At 36.1% G+C, this 21,968-nt stretch overlaps 1 protein-coding gene across 5 annotated transcripts in view; it reads right to left on the reverse strand.

The window, feature by feature from the left end:
* The window catches only part of LOC149796914 (uncharacterized), a 73,121-nt gene that overhangs the window by 43,063 nt on the left and 8,090 nt on the right, over nt 1–21,968 (reverse strand). For all 5 annotated transcript variants that reach the window (XM_089960301.1, XM_089960300.1, XM_089960299.1 and 2 more), the window contains exons 2-4: nt 18,310–18,461; nt 11,815–11,893; nt 6,044–6,195 (exon numbers count right to left, since the gene is read on the reverse strand). In XM_089960301.1, the coding sequence (XP_089816427.1) occupies nt 6,044–6,195; nt 11,815–11,893; nt 18,310–18,461 (383 nt within the window). The remainder of the gene's footprint in view (nt 1–6,043; nt 6,196–11,814; nt 11,894–18,309; nt 18,462–21,968) is intronic.

Below are 21,968 nucleotides of genomic sequence, written 5' to 3' on the forward strand. Positions count from 1 at the left end.
CTCATTTTTCATTATATCTAAATGTTTCTTTCCCAGACAATCAACAGAAGTGTTGCTGATTAAGATTGTTTGGCAATTATGTCTTGCCCAATTGTGCTGACACAATGCAACACAAACCCCATGATGTCAAGGTCAGGCACAATGTCTATCGCAATTCAGGCAAACATTTAATTATAAGGTTTCGATAACTTCAGCAGATATGCTTTCACATCTCTTTTACCCTGTTTTTGTAGCAATATATTCTGTGAACAATTTGGAAAAACATTAATTACCAAAAGAAGCTTAATGTTGAGGGTAAATGCTGTAGCTGATCAGGTAACCAGAATAATCTGCTGGACAAACAGATTTTCAGAGCGACAAGCATACATGTTCGAAATTATTCCATACCTAATAGTACGGTTTTCTGAAAGAAACATTAATTTATAAATAATTGGTTTCAGAGGAAGCCAATTCATCACTCAAGGACAATAAAATCAAAGCAGCAGCAGACTCTGAAGCAAACTTTTGATATATATTAGGGTTTGTCAAAATTGTTTTCATCAACTTGTCCAGGACAATCTTTTTAGAACATTTACTTTTCCTCACTTACTTTTCACTTACAAAGCCTTGTTCAGATATATGCACTATAATCCGTTGCAAGAACAAGCAAAATAGAAAATAGCTTACGACATAATCACTTCTTTGTCAATTTAACTTTTAAAATCACTGATTGGTCTTATACATTTGGCAACAGAGGTATGTTTGTTTCAGCCGCTGGATATGAAAAAATGTCCACGTACATGTCTTCCACATGGACCAGCACTAAGCCAACAGATGATGACCGTGTCTGATCTGAGCTCCTTAAGCTCTGGTCCATTTGTCTGGTTTAAAATACACGAATCTCTCACTTCCACTAAAAAAATATAATGACTGAATTTCCATCTTCTATCTCTGAGGGATATTGTTTGCAATAAGTGCAAAACATATTTCCTTCCAAGTCGTATAAAATCAAGCCTGGGGTAACAGTCACTCCTATGCAGCTGAAAATGCATATCTCTTAGTAGTGTCGTATTTGATACTGTTAGGTGCAAAATATTCTGGATTTCGTTTCTTTATTCTTTCACTTTCATATAAATTAACCTTCGCAGAATCTTCCTCATTATCTTCCTTGCGAAATAAATTAAGCAAACTCCATTTCATCAACAAAGCTTGCTTAATAACGACTTCCAAAGTGGTCATAATATATCTTTGTCTTTTAAATATGAAAAGAGATAGTACATTAATTAGTACGATTGTTACACTTCAAGCACAATATTGCACACTTAAGTTAATTCACTTGATAATCAATTAAAATTAAACAATCACTACGATAATTTAGTCAATTCATAAAGGAAACTGACACTCAGCAAAGTACCTTTCATTAATTTAATTTAACTGACTCAGTGAATTAAAATCAGAGTGAAACGTTCATTATTTGAGTAAACACATTACAACATAACTGCTTATAACACTGCTAATTTAATCATAATGGCTTTGTTTTGATCGATGTGTTTTGAAAAAATAAGATGGCAGCTATCGCTTAACCGGCTTGATGCAGCTGTTCCGTTTTTTGTGCCTTTTTCATGATATTTGTGCTTGTTGCCTCTCTTCGTCTACGTTTTTGTGTTCGTTATGTATTGGCTGTTCAGTTCGTATGTGTTTCTTCCTCTCCTTGTTTTGGAAACGAGAACAATTAGACTTTTTCTCAGCTGTTTTGCTCCACTTCTACAACTTCCATTTGAACAAACCGCCATCACGTGATACTCGCCAGTGAACCCGTTTATGCTATGACGGACCCTCATTAATTGCTTTAAATGACCACACTACATTGTGCTCTAGACTAAACCAACTAGGACTACATTCATCATTAGCTAAATGTAAAAAGTGATAAAAGAAACGTTGTTTCAAAGATGGCCGGCGTAGAACAGGAAGAAGAATTCCAGTTATCTCCCTTATGCCCTATCCGGCTCGACAATTTAAAAATTCGACCGTTAATTTAGATAGCCTTATTCAAATCCGTATTAATTCGTCAACCTTTGTGTCAGCTATCCAAGAGATACCTCTGCATATTGCATTATTCAATGCCCATTCAGTAGGATCACCGGACAAGCGCACAGAAAAAGTTAATTTTATCAACGACCATATTATTGACGTCTTTTCCTTGACAGAAACATGGCTAAAAACATCATGCGATGAGCCCAAATGTGCGGATCTAACACCCACTGGTTACTCCATCAAGTCGTTTCCCCGTATCTCTCGGAGGTGGAATTGCTGTCATCACAAAGAACTGCATGTTCAAACGTCTTAACCACACCACAATATTCAATTTCGACTACACATCATTTGACCTAGTCCAAACCACACTCACACTGGAGCAAAGTTCAATCCATTTTTTTTCTGCCTCTACCGCCCTCCTCCTAGTAGACAAAACAAGCTGACTAAATCTCTCTTTTTGGGGCAGTTTCCGAATCTCTGGAGTATGGAAATTCGATAGGTGGCAACCTGATTATTCTTGGAGATTTCAACATTCACTTTGACTGTACCGAAAAACCAAACACATCAAAATCATAGATTGGATTAATGTTTTCAACCTCAAACACTGAGTTAACCAACCCAGCCATACACATGGTCACATTTTAGACTGGATTCTTCATAGACCTGATGATAACATTCTGCGGTCCACCCTGGTATCCCATGAACTTGCATTAGATCACCTCTGCATTATATGCCATCTTGACGTATAAGTCCCTAACCGTCCACATTTATCTGCTACTAAGAGAAACCTCTGTATGATAAATAGAACCAAACTAATGCATGACATGCAAGGAAACCTAACAATTTGCTTACCACCTAAAGCAGAACAACTCGATAACTGCCTGCGTTCATTGCTCGACAAACAATCCATAGCCACCAAGTGCAGAGTATCAGTTTCATCGTGTTCTCCGTGGTATAGCAGTGTTAGGGACCAGCTTCGCACCGCTAAAAGAGATCGCCGTAAAGCTGAAAGGCTTTGGCTTTCCACCAGACTCACTATTCATGAGCAAATCTATGAAGCCACTAAGAAGAATGTCACAAATATAGTCCATGCAGCCAAATCAGCCCACTACACTACTAAGATCATGGAAACCTCCAGCTGCAAAGAGCTCTTCAAGAATACTAAGAAGCTAATGTCAAGGAACAAATCTACACCACTTCCAACTATCTTCTCTCCAGTCGACTTTCCGACATGTTTGCAAATTTCTTCCGTGACAAAGTATAAACCATTAGAGATAAGCTTGACACCAAAATTTCAATTGACTCATCGTCACCATACATTTGGGATACAGAATTTGAGCTGCAACCATTAGCAGCATTTGAACCTGTCTCTATGGATTTCGTACGTACAATCCTGATGAAGAGTGCACCAAAGTCATTTGAACTTGATCCAATTCCAACATCACTGCTGATTGAGTGCTTAAGATCCAGTATTGCCTTCACTAACTGATGTTATTAATACCTCTCTCTCATCAAGGGAATTCCCATCATTTTTGAAAATTGCCATTGTAAAGCCTCTGGTGAAGAAATCAACACAAGACCATAACGATTTAAAGAACTGCCGCCCAGTTTCCAATCTTCCACTGATATAAAAAATCTTAGAAAAGTTTGTTTTATGCCAGCTTGTATCTCATCTGAATTCAAACAGTCTTTTTAGCAATGTACATTCTGCATATCGCCCTTGCCACAGTACTGAAACTACTCTTCTAAAAGTAGTTAATGACATTCTCTTTGCTTTAGATAGCGGAAAGATTACAGTCCTCACCCTCCTTGATTTGTCTGCAGCATTTGACAAATTAGACCATGATATATTACTTCACAGTCTCCAGCATGTATTTGGTATTCATGATACAGCCTTACTGTGGTTCAAGTCCTACTTGGTCAACAGGACACAAAGTGTGTCTACAAATGGAATACAATCCAGCCCAGTTGATCTATGTTGTGGTGTTCCAAAGGGGTCTGTTATTGGACCTGTTCTCTTCATTATATACACTCAGCCGCTCTCAAGGGCCATAGATCATCATCCAGTGTCTCACCAATTGTACGCTGATGACACCCAACTATAGAAATCTAGCCACCCAACTGAAGTTGATGCTACCATCCAAGGTGTAGAGATGTGCATTTCTGATGTGAAATCATGGATGACATGTAACAAGCTGCAGATGAATGATTATAAAACTGAGGCCCTTCTGATTACAACACAAAGACTTTCTCATTCGCATCCTTTACCTCAAACAATAAATATCAGCAACACCAACATTCACACAATCAGTACGAAACCTAGGTGTTACTCTGGACAGTACTCTCACATTGCACCAACATGTCATGAACATATGCAAGGCTACATATCTTGAGCTGAGACGCATCAGCTCAATTCGCAAAGATCCTTCAGTTGATGCCACTAAAACACTTGTGTTTTCATTAGTACTTTCAAGACTGGACTATTGTAACTCAATTCTGTGTGGTTCATCTCAATATCTACTCCAAAAACTTGAAAAAGTTCAAAACACAGCTGCTCGGATCACACCTAAAGCACCACGATCAGAGCACACCTCCCCGCTGCTCTGTACCTTACACTGGCTATCCATTCGATCCAGAATCAAACACAACATTTGTTATATGTGCTACGTTTCACTGACGGACTTTAGTCGAACATACTTATCCGACCTCACCCATGTGTAGACACCAGCAAGATACTTACGCTCCTCTTCTGACAATCGTATACTCATTATTCCCACTATGAAAACAAAGTCATATGGACAGCCTTCTTTTACATACCAGGGCCCAGCAACTTGGAATGAATTGCCCACTGAACTTAGACGCAAAGACACAGTGATCACATTCAAGAGTGTTCTCAAAACCCACTTATTTTGACTGCAAGAACAATGTAAAGAACTAATAATGTTTCCTACCTTAAATATTATCAGCATGTCTTTTTTCTGCTTTCTATGTTCATGGTGTTTTTGTTTTTAATCACCTCATTATATGTTTTTGTTTTATCTTATAGGTGTTGTCTAAAGTTATAAAGCGCTTAGAGCTTCTAAAGATTATGCGCTATACAAAGTCCTCAATATTCTTATTATTATTATTATTTTAAGTAGCCAAATGAATACGTAGTCAAGCAGTAATAAAACATGTGAGAGTTGTCAATTACCAGCAGTAGGTGTGATACAGGATGTAAGGTATACATAGACAGGAGTTGAATCGAACATACAGTAAGTACACCTAGACTACATGAATGGCCAGATAAAGGTAAACTGATTAATCATAAAAACTACTTGTCTGCCTTTTTTAAAAAAAGGAAAAAATGTATTTGTTCCAGATTAGTGGCTTGGAAACGTTTAGTTTTCAAACTTCGAAAATGAATATTCTAGAACACTGTGGGATTTGATGTATCCTGCATGTAATAATTAGGTATATCAATGTTTTCTTTTTTGCCTCAACTTGTTATACCTAATTTTAATGTTTTCATATTATAATTTCACAGATTCGTGACCTCCACATTCATTTTCAAGAAACAATGTCAATCAAGAGCCATTGCAATTTAGGATGTCTGCTATATAGGCGTCTAAATTATTTTTTATATACATTCTTACATTTTCAAGAAGGATGAATTCAGAATGAAACCCCTGAGTTCACATGTCATGATTTCATCATACTTTAGTTCTGTACGTCATAAACCTGATTCAACATCAATGCTTGGGATGACTTAAACATAAAAGTGTTAATCAGGACAAAAATGTAGTCTATTAAGACGGCTGGTCTTGTGGGAACAGGTTTGTTACCTGCATTTATTCATTGATATTTCACCATTGTATTTGTGTTGGCATAAACGTTTAAACTGTTGTCATTCCATATCCGCATAAGACCTGATGTTTTTGACTTACAAGACTAATGCAGGCTAAATTGTAGATCTAATTTAACCAAGCTTCAGATGAATATGACATACATATACTCAACCAGATGTGTAAAGAGGAATGTTCAATATTACCCTGATTCATCGGCCACCTGCTGCATCAGGCCTTGAACTTCATGCTGTGGGGTCGTTAATGTAGAAGCCTTTCCCATGGTGTCGTGCATCACCTGTGACTGAACATTCAGGTTCTCAAACTGCTGCCCACACAGGTCCATTGACTGGGACATCTACAGAAGAATTGAAAAACAGATCACTTGAAAATAAGCACTCAGCAAATAATGAGCATTACTAAAGGACCAAAAATGTCAATCATTACAGAAGCTATGTTCTGTAGAACCTTGAGTTATAACCATTGAATTGTTGAGTGAAAAGTGGTTTAATTACAGAGCACAAATTCGCTCATTCATATAAGGAATACGAATAAAACAGATGTTTGCTATTGCAGAGTGGTCTCATTATACAGGTGATTATGGATGGGATAGATCGTTACATAGCTATGAATGTGAACTGTTAAAGGATCAAAATATTGATAAAACAACAGAAGTAAAGTACATGTACTGGTGGACTTTACAGAGCTTGCTAGGAACATATTCTTGTCAAGGTTCTCAAAACGTAGATTCTGGAATTTACTTTTGCATTTTTCTACCCGTTGGGGCGTTTTAAAGAAAATTAGATGGTTAGTAAACAACAACAACTTTGTAATGCCCTCTCTGTACAATAGATGACAAATAAAAGGGGAAAAGACATTTTATCAACTGTTACAGAACACGTTGTAGACAACGAATTAAATAGATTGCAAATGCATTTCGTCCATGGATAATGGAAAGTGAACATTATTTTGTGATCCACTAGTTTGTAAAGATTTGGACAGACACTGCTGTTACTTATGAAATCACTTCTAAACAAAGGTTGCATTGTGAAATAGTTATCCCAATTCAGTGCTCAAAGAAATGATTTTATACATAGGTCCTGGGCTGGTGACTGAAATAAACTCAACAGCCATGACTGAAATTCTACAAGTCCGGACTCAAATTTCCACATGCCCAAAAATGTCCCCTTTTTTCAAATTGTCAGACGAGGTTGCAGTAGCTACAATTCGAAAATAAATTCAATAGGGTTCAAAAGGAGTTGAAGTTAACGCATGTGTCGTTAGTGTTCATCGTTACGCTGGCGTGCTTCACAGAGTAAAACTGTCAACCAAGAGTTCTGAAATTTAACGTTGCTGGGCTTTAGTTTGCTGATAGGTAATTGCTTCCTATATCGGCTTTAAAAATGAATTAAATTTGAACACCATTGCAATAACCAAAATGATCATGCTTTGCATTCCATATATGCAGTAAAATCCGACTTCAAAGAGATGCTGCCGATGTTCACATCCTTGTCAAAAATATTATACGTATGGCTTACAAATTCTCATTAAAGGCAGAAATATAGAACTTTTGTTCTTTTACATGCATCTAGCATCTCTGCGTTACCCATAATGGGTTGATACACTTCTGACTTCTATCTATGCAAATTAGCACAATGGGCTCACCCATTGCAGCTTTCAAACAAATCTCATTAGGTATTGTCAGTCAAATCAAATGTCACAAATCAGCACGATATGTAGTGTTATCCCATTCCACTATCATCACTGTTAGTCACTAACTCGATACACAGAAAATTAACAACTTTTGTTCAAACTTCACTTATAAGTAAATAGTTAAAGACATGTACCACATAAAATGTTAAATTTTAGTGACTTGGTTCTAGTGAAAGCCTTTAACAAGATCGCATGAATTATGTTCACCAATAACTAGAAAGGAGAAAAACCTGAACCAAGCAGGCCCCTCAACAAACACATGATTATTAATTTGTGTTCAATGAGAAGAAATAAAAGTCCTTGCATCAACAATTAGTGACACATTACAGCACCATACTGAGAGTATGCTTATCTCTCTGACGGCTTGGGGCTTAATCGTAACGATGACGAAACTGGTCTCTATGTTCCCTTGCTTGTTAACCTGCAGCAGCAATCCAATACTATGTTTCAAAATTTTGATAATCTTGAAAATAGCAACCCTAAGTGTAAGTTGTCTACCTTAATAAACTATGGAGGCTGAATTATATATAGATACCATTTCACCGCCAGAATCCATCAAAGAGATCATCCAGCTCTTCCTCTGGTGTTGTATTGTTGCTGTAAATCACTGATTAAAGTTGCAGGGATATGGTACCATAATTGTATGAAAAGACTTTGAAGTTTAGACTGATAAAGTTTAAGACTTACAGCCCAGTTACCAAGGAAGTCAGAACATGAATACCATCAGTTTCATTTTTGTCCAGTATAGGAGCAAATGTTACTCATAAAAGTCACCATATACCAGCGTAGCACAATATATGTGCGATGTATGACTTTATACGTTGATAAATATAGAATCCTTCAACTAAAAAAAAAAACGAAATTTAGTATAATATTGAATAGAAAGCTCAGCTCATAGAGAAGCATTATGAACAAGTGTACGCATTAAGAAGAAAGCTGAGCAAAACTGATGTACACAAAATTCCATCTTTCTTCCAAAATTGACTTTTGAAGTACGAGCACCAAATTTTCATGTGTGAATTAGACTATTTCAAAATGAATTAGACTAATCCCAAATGAATTAGACTAGTCCCAAAAGAATTATTCTAATCCCAAATGAATTAGAGTAATCCCAAATAAATTTCGCTAATCCCGATTTCTTGAAGGATCAGCATAAAATTTTAAAGTGTGAATTAGACTAATCCGAAATGAATTACGCTAATCCCAAATGAGATTGACTAATATTAAATGAATTTGACTAATCCCATATGAAATAGACTAATCCCAAATGAATTCGACTACTCCCAAATGTAACTCTTTAATTATGCCTACTTAACTTTCAACCGGGTTTAACAACTTGGAAGATATCTTTTTAAGGGACAGAAGTGCAATAAACATTTTAAAAATTTGATGTTTCACATCCTTAAATAGATTTTCATGGCGTCAAGGTAAAGGAGTTGAAATGTCCAAGTTATATGCATTTTATATATCCTTGATGCCTTTCTTTTCTAAACTCGAAAAGGGGCTACAAGCTGCCGGGTGCAGGCTAAACAATAGCTTAGTTCAACATCTTTTAATTGTCAGTGGTATCAGGTACATATATATGTTACTTCCAAGAAATTTGAAAAGAAAGTTCGTCTGTAGCACTTATTCAGTTCGAAACTTGAGTTTACGGCTCCTTAGTCAAACATACTAGGGTAATAGTATAATCAGACATTCTTAATTACAGATGACTATCTACGGTTCAGCACCCCACTCCCTGGTTTCCAGGAATGTAAGATGCTGTAACACATATTGATAAAGGATACTGTCCATTCTTCTCGGTTTCACTCAGACGATTTTCGAAACTTGGAATTTTGACTCCTCATCCTCTAACGCAGGATATTAGACTGAATAAAGAACAATCTATAGCAATAAATGTATACACCTTACGGTATGACTCTTCCTCAAGTGACTGTTGTTGTTTTACGCTTTTCACGATATTGAATTATGTGGGGTTTGTTTTTGTTTTCATTAGGAAAAAGTGATGATGGCTTCTAAGTGGAAAATCTTTAGTTTTAAATTTCTTGCGAGAGAAAAAGCTTGGCGCTGTGGATGCCTAAAAAGAAAAGTGCTTTCTTAGTTAAACAAGAAAAGGGGACCAGATACTGTCTTGTAAGAAGAGACGGTGTTTAGTGCTAGGACGCACAATTTCTGAAAGAGAACTGCATTAAGGTACACAATTTTAATTGGCCACAAATTTTTTAACTTTTTGATTGTTTGCTTTTTACAAATGTGGTAATATGAGTGGGATTCATAGTATGTAGCGTTTATTCAATTTCATGGAAATCTGTTCATGCTAGAGTTGTTATGATCTTTATATCTTTAATTTTAAAGTTACTAGTTCATTGACAGAATTGACGATTGCATACTATCCAAGTTTTCATATGTGTAGGATTTCATAGGGTTATATAAAATAATTTTCTTTGTCTGTTAGGACGATTTTGATCATCGTAAGTTAACGATAATCGCATATTTATATCTGATTTTGTAATGTTTAAATAATCTTATATGTTAGGGATTGCTGTGAGCTAGAAAGGTTTGAATTTTGTGCAATAGTAATCGAGCATTTGGTAGCGCAGGTAAAGAGATACATGGCAACGTTAGGTATACCGATAATGTGCTAATTTTGGACTGTTGCTGTGAAGCGAGGTTGATCTTCTATCGGATTAGTTCAGAATTTATGTCGTGTGGATAGCTATTATGCTTCTGAGTAACATCAGTGAGGGAATTTTATGTACATGTAGAAAGTGGTACATACAGAGATCATGGGGTAATATTGTCCTTTAAGGAATATCTTTCTGTAGATAGACGGGACCGTCCGAAGAAGGAAGTCTGAAAAAGGGGTGACGAGTTCAGAATAAAGGACTAGACGTTCAGGAAGGGGTCAAGCGTAGAGAATAGGATTGTTCAACGAAACAGGAAGACGTTGATACGGTCAAGGAAGAAAGGTGATACAACCAGTCATGGACATTGCGCTCTTTTCACCACTCTTTATTACGATGAAATAAATTCAAATTAGACACTGCTATTGCATTCTATTAACATAAATTAAATTGAATAGGAATTGCCGCTATTAATTTGTTTTGATTAAATTTATTATTTTTCTTGTCTAAGGGGGCTCGTATGGTATTATTTCTTCCCAATTTTCTTGCTCATTACTCCGTTGAAATTCTATGTTCCACTCCCACAGCGCTGTAATATCGAGGGAGACCATCCTCTTGATAACGCCAACCAAATCCAATTAACCACCCCTCTAACTAACATGGCAACGTTAGAAATTGGGGTCTATTGTCCGGTTTATTTACAATCGTGTGAAGTAGGATATTGAATAGAAAGTAAAGTACCATAGAAGTGATAAATTTGGTTACTGTTTAAGAAAGCAATTACGAGAGTGAATCGAATAAATATTTATGCATTCTGTAGTTTGTGCATGTCATTGTTTGATATGTCTTTAATATATGTTATGACATTGTACGAAATTAAAATTCCGTACCTGAACCTCTTTCATAGCGTGGCCGTTGTCTGCATTCAAGTAATTCAGAAAGAAATATTGCCTTTAGATACTCATTGCGTGAAGAGATATTTAAGAAAGTCCCGAGTGAATAACTGCACATTGTTGGTGCGAGCAAGCTAATTTTGTGGAGATCATTTTATGAATATTTAATTGAGTGTTGGGAAAAAGCGGTAATTCGTAGAATCTTGCATGTCGCGTCATGCAGTGATGTAACATAAAGTGCATATTTTAGCATAGCTGCACTCATAAAAGTGACATTAGTCATGTTTCCTCCTGTCGCTTCTACTGGGATTTAGTTGTCTCTTTATTTTGTAGATAATTTAATTTTTATATAACTTAAATGACTCAGATGTCAACCTTTCATTAAGTAGACAAGATATTCGGGAAGAGTACATCAGTTATAGTAGAAAACCTGTTCCATCGAAGGTAAAACGACAAAAAGAGTATTAATAATAACACTTTATTTATGGAGGGTAGCATAATTTGAGATACAAACATTGAAATCACAGTGCGGCCTATGAAAAAAGTAAAGTTTTTCTTAAATCGTAATTTGAGATACAGACATTGAATTCACAATGTGGCCCATGAAAAAACCTCAAATTTAATATGCATGCAAGCTTATAGAGTTTTGCTGAAGTGTTTACTTGTCATTTATCGTAAAGATTTTGCAGTATGTAAAATTAATCAAGATGCAAATGCATCTAAGTATTCTGTATTCAGTAATCTTACCTGTTCCTGTGAGGCTTGTGATGTAGTTGTTCCAACTGTAGAAGTCTGGGATGAGGGTTGATCCATGTTCAACTCCAACCTATATGTGAGAAAAAGATAAACAATGAAAAGATGGATTAATGAGTGAGGTTTATATAGCCAATACAGATAAACAAAACAACATCCTTCTGGAAAGGAAGTTACTTAATATGGGAAAAATTCTGCATACATCTGGAGAGAAGATCATTCATTATGGTTAGGTATGACGGGTCCTCACAATCTTTGGTCATGAAGGGTCCTCGTAGTGTCTGGGTATGAATGCTCCTCGAAGTGTTTGGTTGTTAAAGACCCTCACAATGATTGGTATGAAAGGTCCTCAGAGTGTTTAGGTATGAAGGGTCTTCATAACGTTTAAGGCAGTTTATTACTTACTGTGTATATCTGCTTGAAATGCATGTCTAACTGCAAACTGCAGATCCAGATTGGCAATCACATAATGCACAGTCAGATCTGGGTATATGCAGTTGTTAGGACTAACTTATGGAATAAATACAGACTCTGATTCACTGAAACGTATGCAGTCAGATCTGGGTTGTTATGACTAACTTATGGAACATATACAGAACCTAATTCACTGAAACGTATGCAGTCAAATCTGGGTATATGCAGTTGCTAGGACTAACTTATGGAACAAATACAGAACCTGATTCACTGAAACGTATGCAATGCCGGTTTCCAATTGGACTAGACATACAAGTGATTATGTATGGTAGCAGAAGGATCTTCAGAACAGTTTTGACTATTTTCAAAATTACAGTTTATTTCAATATTATCCTCTGCTTTTATCCATGGGTCTGAACAACATGTTTTGTTTATATAACTTGGGCATGTCTTAAAGTTAAATAATCAGACATCATATCATGCAACATGCTGATGTTATGTTAAATATCAATTAGCTTAGATAATAAAAAATAACAAGACAAAAAGATTAGAAAAAAACCCACTGGAAAATATAAATATGTATGATTAATCACAAAATCTTCTTAAAATAGTGTAATTCATTCCGAAAAAATTCGTTTAGATATTATGCTTTTGCGTTAATCTTTATTTCAGAATCTTCATACAGATGTGTTCCTACTTGATTCTTTGGATTTGTATTCTTAACAAAACTTTTGTAAAAGAGTGAAAACCCTTCTGCAAACAAAATGCACTCTCTCAAGACTGATAATCCCTTATTTGAAGTAGGCACTTTGTATAAGAACCATACCAAGTAAAACATTCCATATAAATACAACAATATATTTTATTTATTGATAATGTGTAATATCAGAGGTTCTAAAATCCCTGTATGTGCCAGACATCAGAGATCCTAAAACCCCTGTATGTGCCAGACATCAGAGATCCTAAAACCCCTGTATTTGCCAGACATCAGAGATACTAAAATCACTGGGTTTTTTTTTTTTTTTTGGGTGGGGGGGGGGGTACCAGACAGATCCTCCCCCCATCTTGTCCAAAAAATGAAAAGTGTTTATATGTATGTGTTTTCCCCCAGGTGTGTTGTATGTTTTTTTAAAATAAAATAATTCCGATCAAAAATTTATTTTAAGATAATTTTTGATGGGGTATTTGTTGGATTTCCTAGTGTTTTCTACAGGGTGGTTCTTCTGAGTAGGTTTCTATCACCTTACTCGAAGTCCCATTCCTGATTTTCTAGTTGACCTTGGCTAGAGGTCACCTATATCCCGTGTTTGCTATGTGTATATTGCTATATGTATGTGTGCTATATATAGTTTTCTTTGTAGGGATAACCAGTTATTTCAAATTTTGTCCCATTTGTCTTACAGTCTTATATTTTATTAATGGTTATATTTATTTCAAATTTGGAATTTGGCGAAGAAACGGTAAACTATTGGTTTTGAAAGAAAAAAGAAGCTATTGTTTTATGTGTTTGTTGGTCTGTGTCGTTCTTCGCTTAAATTAATATGATTAGGTCGGTTGGGCTCGGTCATGGGAGTTCTCATTTATCATTATATCTAAATGTTTCTTTCCCAGACAATCAACAGATTGTTGATACAATCCAACACAAACCACATATGTCATGGATTGGCACAATACCTGTAGCAATTCAGGCAAACATTTAATTATAAGGTTTTGATAAGTCCAGGAGATATGCTTTCGCATCTCTTTTGCCCTGTTTTTCAGAAATATATCCTGTGAACAATTAGACTAAACATTAATTACCAAAACAAGTTTAATCATGGGGGGTAACTGCTGTAGTTGATCAGGTAACCATACAAATCTGCTGGACAACCAGATTTTCAAAGGGACAAGCATACATGTTCGAAATTATTTCATACCTAATAGTACGGTTTTCTGAAAGAAACATATTAATTTATAAATATTTGGTTTCAGAGGAAGCCAATTCATCACTCAAGGTCAATAAAATCAAAGCAGCAGCAGATTCTGAACCAAAATTTTGATATATATTAGGGTTTGTCAAAATTGGTTTTATCAACTTGTTAAGGAAAATGTTTCAGAAAATTCACTTGTCCCAACTTACTTTTCACTTACAAAGTATTGTTCAGATGTATGCACTATAATCGGTTGCAACAACAAGCAAAATAGAAAATAGCTTACAACAGAATCACTTCTTTGATAATTTAGCTTTTAAAATCACTGATTGATTTTTATACATTTGGCAACAGAGGTATATTTGTTTCAGCTGCTGGATATCCAAGTACATGTCTTCCACCTGGACGAGCACTCAGCCAACAGATCATGGCCTTATCTGGTCTGAGCTCCTTAAGCTCTGTTATATATGACTGGTTTAAAATACACGAATCTGTAACTTCCACTGAAAAATATGATTTAATTTCCATCCTCTATCTCTGAGGGATCTTGTTTGCAATAAATGCAAAACATATTTCCTTCCAAGTTGTATAAAATCAATCCTGGGGTAACAGTCACTCCTATGCAGCTGAAAACGCATCTCTCTTAGGAGTGTCGTATTTGACACCTTATGGTGCAAAATATTCTGGATTTCGTCTCTTTATCATTTTACTTTCATATAAATTAACCTTCGCAGAATCTTCATTACCTTCCTTGCGAAATAAATTAAGCAAATTCCATTTCATCAACAAAGCTTGCTTAATAACGACCTCCAAAGTGATCATAATATATATTTGTGTTTTCAATATGAAAAGAGATAGTACATTAATTAGTACAATAATTTATCCAGTTCATAAAGGAAACTTACACTCAGCAAAGCACCTTTCAATAATTTAATTAAACTGACTCAGTGAATTAAAATCAGAATGAAACGTTAATTTAATCATGCCGTTTTTGTTTTTATCGATTTGTTTTGAAAGAACAAGATGGCCACTATCGTGTAACCGGCTTGATGCAGCTGTTCCGTTTTTTGAGCCTTTTTCATGATATTTGTGCTTGTTGCCTGTCTTCGTCTATGTATTTGTGTTCATTATGTATTGGCTGTTCAGTTAGCATGTGTTTCTTCATCTCCTTGTTTTGGGAACGAGAACAATTAGACTTTTTCTCAGCTGTTTTGCTCCACTTCTACAACTTCCATTTGAACAAACCGCCATCACGTGATACTCGCCACTCAACCTGTTTATGCAACGACGGACCGTCATTAATTGTTTTAAATTACCATGCTACATTGTGCTCTAGACTAAAGCAACTGGGACTACATTCATCATTAGCTAAATGTAAAAAACGATAACAGAAACGTTGTTTCAAAGCTGGCCGGCGTAGAACAGGAAGAAGAATTCCAGTTATCTCCCTTATGCCCTATCCAGCTCGACAATTTAAAAATTCGACCGTTAATTTAGATAAGCTAATTCAAATCCGTATTAATTCGTCAAACTTCGTGTCAGCTATCCAAGAGATAACTCTGCATATTGCATTATTCAATGACCAATCAGTAGGACCACCGGAAAAGTGCACAGAAAAAGTTAATTTTATCAACGACCATAATATTGACGTCTTTTCCTTGACAGAAACATATCTAAGCACATCAGACGATGAGCCCAAGTGTGGTGATCTAACACCTACTGGTTACTCCATCAAGTCCTTCCCCCTCATCTCCCGGAGGTGGAATTGCTGTCATCACAAAGAACTCCATGATCAAACGTCTTAACCACACCACAACATTCAATTTCGACCACACATCATTTGACCTAGTCCAAACCACACTCACACTGGAGCAAAGGTCAATCCATTTCTTATGCGTATACCGTCCTGCTCCTAGTTGAAAAAACAAGCTGACTGAATCTCTCTTTTTCGAGCAGTTTCCGAATCTCCTGGAGCATGGAAATTCGATAGGTGGCAACCTGATTATTCTTGGAGATTTCAGCTTTCACTTTGACTGTCCCGGAAACCCAAACACATAAAAACTCATAGATTCCATTAATGTTTTCAACCTCAAACACTGAGTTAACCAACCCAGCCATACACATGGTCACATTTTAGACTGGATTCTTCATAGACCTGATGATAACATTCTGCGGTCCACCCTGGTATCCCATGAACTTGCATCAGTTCACCTCTGCATTATATGCCATCTTTATCTGCTACTAAGAGAAACCTCTGTATGATACATAGAACCAAACTAATGCATGACATCCAAGAAAACCTAACAATTTGCTAACCTCCTAAAGCAGAACAACTCGATAACTGCCTGCGTTCATTGCTCGACAAACAATCCATAGCTACCAAGTGCAGAGTATCAATTTCATCGTGTTCTCCGTGGTATAGCAGTGTTAGGGACAAGCTTCGCACTGCTAAAAGAGACCGCCGTAAAGCTGAGAGGCTTTGGCTTTCCACCAAACTCACTATTCATAAGCAAATCTATGAAGCCACTAAGAAGAATGTCACAAATGAAGTTATGCAGCGAAAACAGCCCACTTCACTACTAAGATCATGGAAAGTTTTAGCTGCAAAGAGCTCTTCATGAATACTAACAAGCTAATGTCAAGGAACAGATCTACACCACTTCCAACTACCTTCTCTGCAGTCGACTTTCCGGACATGTTTGCAAATTTCTTCCGTGACAAAGTACAAACCATTAGATAAGCTTGACACCACAATTTCAATTGACTTGTCGTCACCATACACTTCGGATACAGAATTTGAGCTGCAACCATTAGCAGCATTTGAACCTGTCTCTATGGATTTCATACGTACAATCCTGATGAAGAGTGCACCAAAGTCATGTGAATTTGATCCAATTCCAACATCACTGCTGCTTGAGTGCTTACGATCTATTATTGCCTTAACTAACTGATGTTATTAATACCTCTCTCTCATCAAGGGAATTCCCATCATTTTTGAAAATTGCCATTGTAAAGCCTCTGGTGAAGAAATCAATAGAAGATCATAACGATTTCAAGAACTACCGCCCAGTTTCCAATCTTCCATTCATATAAAAACCTTAAAAAAGGTTGTTCTATCCCAGCTTGTATCTCATCTGAATTCAAACAGTCTTTTTACCATGTACAATCTGCATTTCGCCCTTGCCACAGTACTGAAACTAATCTTTTAAAACTAGTTAATGAGATTCTCTTTGCTTTGGATAGCGGAAAGATTACAGTCCTTACCCTCCTTGATTTGTCTGCAGCATTTGACACATTAGACCATGATATATTACTTCACCGTCTCCAGCATGTATGTGGCATTCATGATACATCCTTACTGTGGTTCAAGTCCTACTTGGTCAACAGGACACAAAGTGTGTCTGCAAATAATGGAATACACTCCAGCCCAGTTGATCTATGTTGTGGTGTTCCAAAGGGGTCTGTTCTTGAACCTGTTCTCTTCATTATATACACTCAGTCGGTCTCACAACGTTTAGTTTTCAAACTTCGAAAATGAATAGTCCAGACCACTATGGGATTTGATCAACCCTGCATGTAATAATTAGGTATATCAGTGTTTTCTTTTTTGCCTGAACTTGTTATACCTAATTTTAATGTTTTCATATTATAATTTCACAGATTCATGACCTCCACATTCATTTTCAAGAAACAATGTCAATCAAGAGCCACTGCAATTTAGGATGTCTGCTATATAGGCGCCTAACTTATTTTTTATATACATTTTTTCGCTTTCAAGAAGGATTAATTCAAAATGAAACCCCTGAGTTCACATGTTATGATTTCATCATAATTTAGTTCTTGACCTCATTAACCTGATTCATCATGAATGCTTGGGATGACTTAAACATAATAGTGTTAATCAGGACAAGAATGTAGTCTATTAAGACGGCTGGTCTTGTGGGAACAGGTATGTTACCTGCATTTATACATTGATATTTCACCATTGTATTTGTGTTGCAAAAAGCGTTTAAACTGTTGGCATTCCATATGTGCATAACACCGGATGCCTTTGTCTTACAAGACTAATGAAGCAAAAACTGTAGATCTATTTTAACCAAGCTTAAGGTGAAATATGACATACATGTATTCAACCAGATGTGTAAAGAGTAATGTTTAATATTACCCTGATTCATCGGCCAACTGCTGCATCAGGCCTTGAACTTCATGCTGTGGGGTAGTTAATGTAGAGGCCTTACCTATAGTGTCCTCCATCACCTGTGATTGAACATTCAGGTTCTCAAACTGTTGCCCACACAGGTCCATTGACTGGGACATCTACAGAAGAATTGAAAAACAAAGCACTTGAAAATATGTGATGTGTTGTGATTTTGTTTTTTTAACGTAGCTTTAACAATTTTTCAGTCATATCGCTACGATGTCCGCAATGTGGCAGTTTATAGTGATGTCTAGCACTGGGGCATCATGCCGCAGACATGTAGCATGATGTCCCACCCAGTCACATTATCCTGACACCAGGCCGACCAGTCCTAACACTAACCTCTTAATGCTGAACGCCATGCGAAGCAGCTGTTAGTACCATTTTTTAAGTCTCTGGTATGACTCGGCCGGGGATCGAACCCACGACCTCCCGCATCCGAGGCGGACGCTCTAACCACTAGGCCACCGGAGCGGTTAGCACTTGAAAATAAGTACTCAGCAAATAATGAGCATTACTGAAGTACCAAAAATATCAATCATTACAGAAGCAATGTACTGTAGAACCTTGAGTTATGACCATTGAATGGTTGACTGAAAAGTGATCTTTGCAGGAGGTGGTTTAATTACAGAGCACAATTTTGCTCATTCATATATCGACTACAAATGAAATATATGCTTGCTACTGCAGTGTGGTCTCATTTTAGAGGTGATTATGGATGGGATAAATCGTTACATAGCTATGAATGTGAACTGTTAAAGGAGCAAAATGTTGATTAGTCAACAGAAGTAAAGTACATGTACTGGTGGACTATAAAGAGCTTACTAGGAACCTATTCTTGTCACGGTCCTCAAAATGCAGAATCTGGAATTTACTTTTGCATTTTTTCACCTTTTGGGGGCGTTTTAAAGAAAATTAGAAGAGTAATAAAAAACAACAACTTTGTAATGCTCTATCTGCACAATAGGTGACAAATAAAAGGGAAAAATACATTTTATTAACTGTCACAGAACATGTTGTAGACAACTAATTAAATTCATTGTAAATGCATTTCGTGCATGGATAATGCCAAGTGAACATTATTTTGCGATCCACTAGTTTGTAAAGATTTGGACAGACACTGCTGTTACTTAAGAAATTACTTCTAAACAAATGTTGCATTGTGAAATAGTTGTCCCTATTCAGTACTCAAACCAACTCGATACACATACAATTAACAACTTTTGTTGAAAATCAACGTATAAAGTAAATAGTTAAAGACATGTACCACATAAAATGTTATATTTTAGTGACTTTGTTCTAGCCTTCAACAAGTGTCATGATTTATGGTCATGAATAACTAAAAAGCAGAAAAACATAATCAAGCAGGCCGGTGAACAAACAAGTGGTTACTAATTTGTGTTCAATGAGAAGAAATAAAAGTTCCTGCATCAACAATTAGTCACACATTACAGCACCAGACTGAGAGCTTATGTCTCTGACGGCTTGGGGCTTAATCGTCACATCCACTGGACATGACAAAACTGGCATATATGTTCCTTTACTTGTTAACCCGCGAAAGCAATGCAATACGATGTTTTAAAAGTTTGATAATCTTGAAATAAAAACAACCCTAAGTGTAAGTTGTCTACCTTAATTAACTATGGCGGCTGAACTATACACAGATGCCCTTACACCAACAGTATCCCTCAAAGAGATCAGCCAACACTTCTTCTGGTGTTGTTCTGTTGCTGTAAACCACTGACAAAGTTGCAGGGACATAGGACGAATAATTCTACGAAAAGACTTTGATGATGAGACTGATAACTTTCAAAACTTACAGCTCAGTATGTCAGAAAATGAATACCATGACTTTCATTTTTGTCCAGTATAGGGGAAAATGTTACTCATAAAAATCACCATATGCCAGTGTAACATAAACCTTCTACTAAAAAAAGAAGAAACTTAGTTTAATATTTAATAGCAAGCTCATATCATATGGAAGAATGCTGAGCAGAACTGATGCTAAAGAAATTCCACATTTCTTCCAAAATTAACTTTTCAAGGAAGAGCACCAAACTTTCATGCATGAATTAGACTAATCCCAAATGAATTAGACTAATCCCAAATGAATTAGACTAATCCCAAATGTATTAGACTAATCCCAAAAGAATCACACTAATCCCAAACGTTTGAAGGAATAGTATCAAACTTTGATGTGTGAATTATGCTAATTCCAAATGAATTGGACTAATCCCAAATGTGATAGACTAATCACAAATGAATTAGGCTAATACTAAATGAATTAGACTAATTCCAAATGAATTAAACTAATCCCAACCTTTTGAATGAAGAGCACCAGACTTTCATGCATGAATTAGACTAATCCCAACTAAATTAGACTAATCACAAATGTAACCCTTCAATTATGCCTACTTAACTTTCAACCGGTCTCACAACCTGGAATACATTATTTTTCAGGGAAAGAAGTGCAATAAAAATTTCAAAAATTTGATGTTTCGCTTCCTTAAATAGATTTTCATGGCGTAAAGTTAAAGCGGTTAAATGAAGTATAGTTAAAACTTATAAATCAATGAATGAAATGTGTAAGTTATATGCATTTTATATATCCTTGACATCTTTCTTTTCTAAAATCGGAAAGGGGCTACAAGCTGCCGGGGTGGAGGCTAAATTATAGTTCAGTTCAACATTTCTTAATGTATTGCCGGTGGTATCAGGCAGATATTTGTTGCTACCAAGAGATTTAAAAAGAAAGAACCTCTGTAGCACTTATTCAGTTCCAAACTTGAGTTTACTGCTCCTTAGTAAAAAATACTAGGGTAATAATATAATCAGACATTATTATTTACAGATGACTATGTAACATACGATACCCCACAACATCTGGTGTAAGATGCTATAACACATATTGATAAAGGATATTGTCAATCTTCCCGGTTTCACTCAGACAACTTTCGAAACTAGCACCTTTGATTCCTCTTCCTCTAAGTCCGGTTAAGTGACTGACTAAAGAACAATCGATAGCAATAAATGTGTACACCTTACGGTATGATTCTTCCTCAAGTGACTGTTGTTGTTGTACGTTTTTATGATATTGAATTCTGTGGGGTTTATTTTTGTTTTCATTAGGAAGAAGTGGTGGTGGCTTTTTGCCCATCCCTCAAGTAGTTAGTCTACAAAAACTTCAAGGCAATATATACATAATGTTCTTAGAACATTTGTTTGAAGAGTTAATCTACATGTAGTATTGAAAAATAATAAAGTTTTATATTCTTTTAGTTATATACGCTTGTACAGAGACAAGAAGTTTTACAACTGATTTCAAAGTAGAAACGTTTATCAATTAGTAAATAAAATGCTATCCTGAAATATTCATGATTTACAAGATGAGTTTGGAAGTTGAGTAACTCAAATAATTTGAACAATTTCTGATACCACAGGTTTTAGGCTTAGTGGGAGTGTAATACCTATGACCTTGAATTTTTTCATTCGCTCATTTGCTCTTTCAACGTGAATAAGAACACGCGCAATGCGCTTGGTAATAATTTGTCATAATTTCTTCTTGAGGTGTCAATCAATCTCTCTCCCTTGCCAGTAATGGTGGAATGTTCAAATCAAACTCTGCA

Source organism: Sinohyriopsis cumingii, chromosome 6 (genome assembly GCF_028554795.1).
Source record: "Sinohyriopsis cumingii isolate HCF-2022 chromosome 6, ASM2855479v2, whole genome shotgun sequence".
NCBI classification, from domain to species: Eukaryota; Metazoa; Mollusca; class Bivalvia; order Unionida; family Unionidae; genus Sinohyriopsis; species Sinohyriopsis cumingii.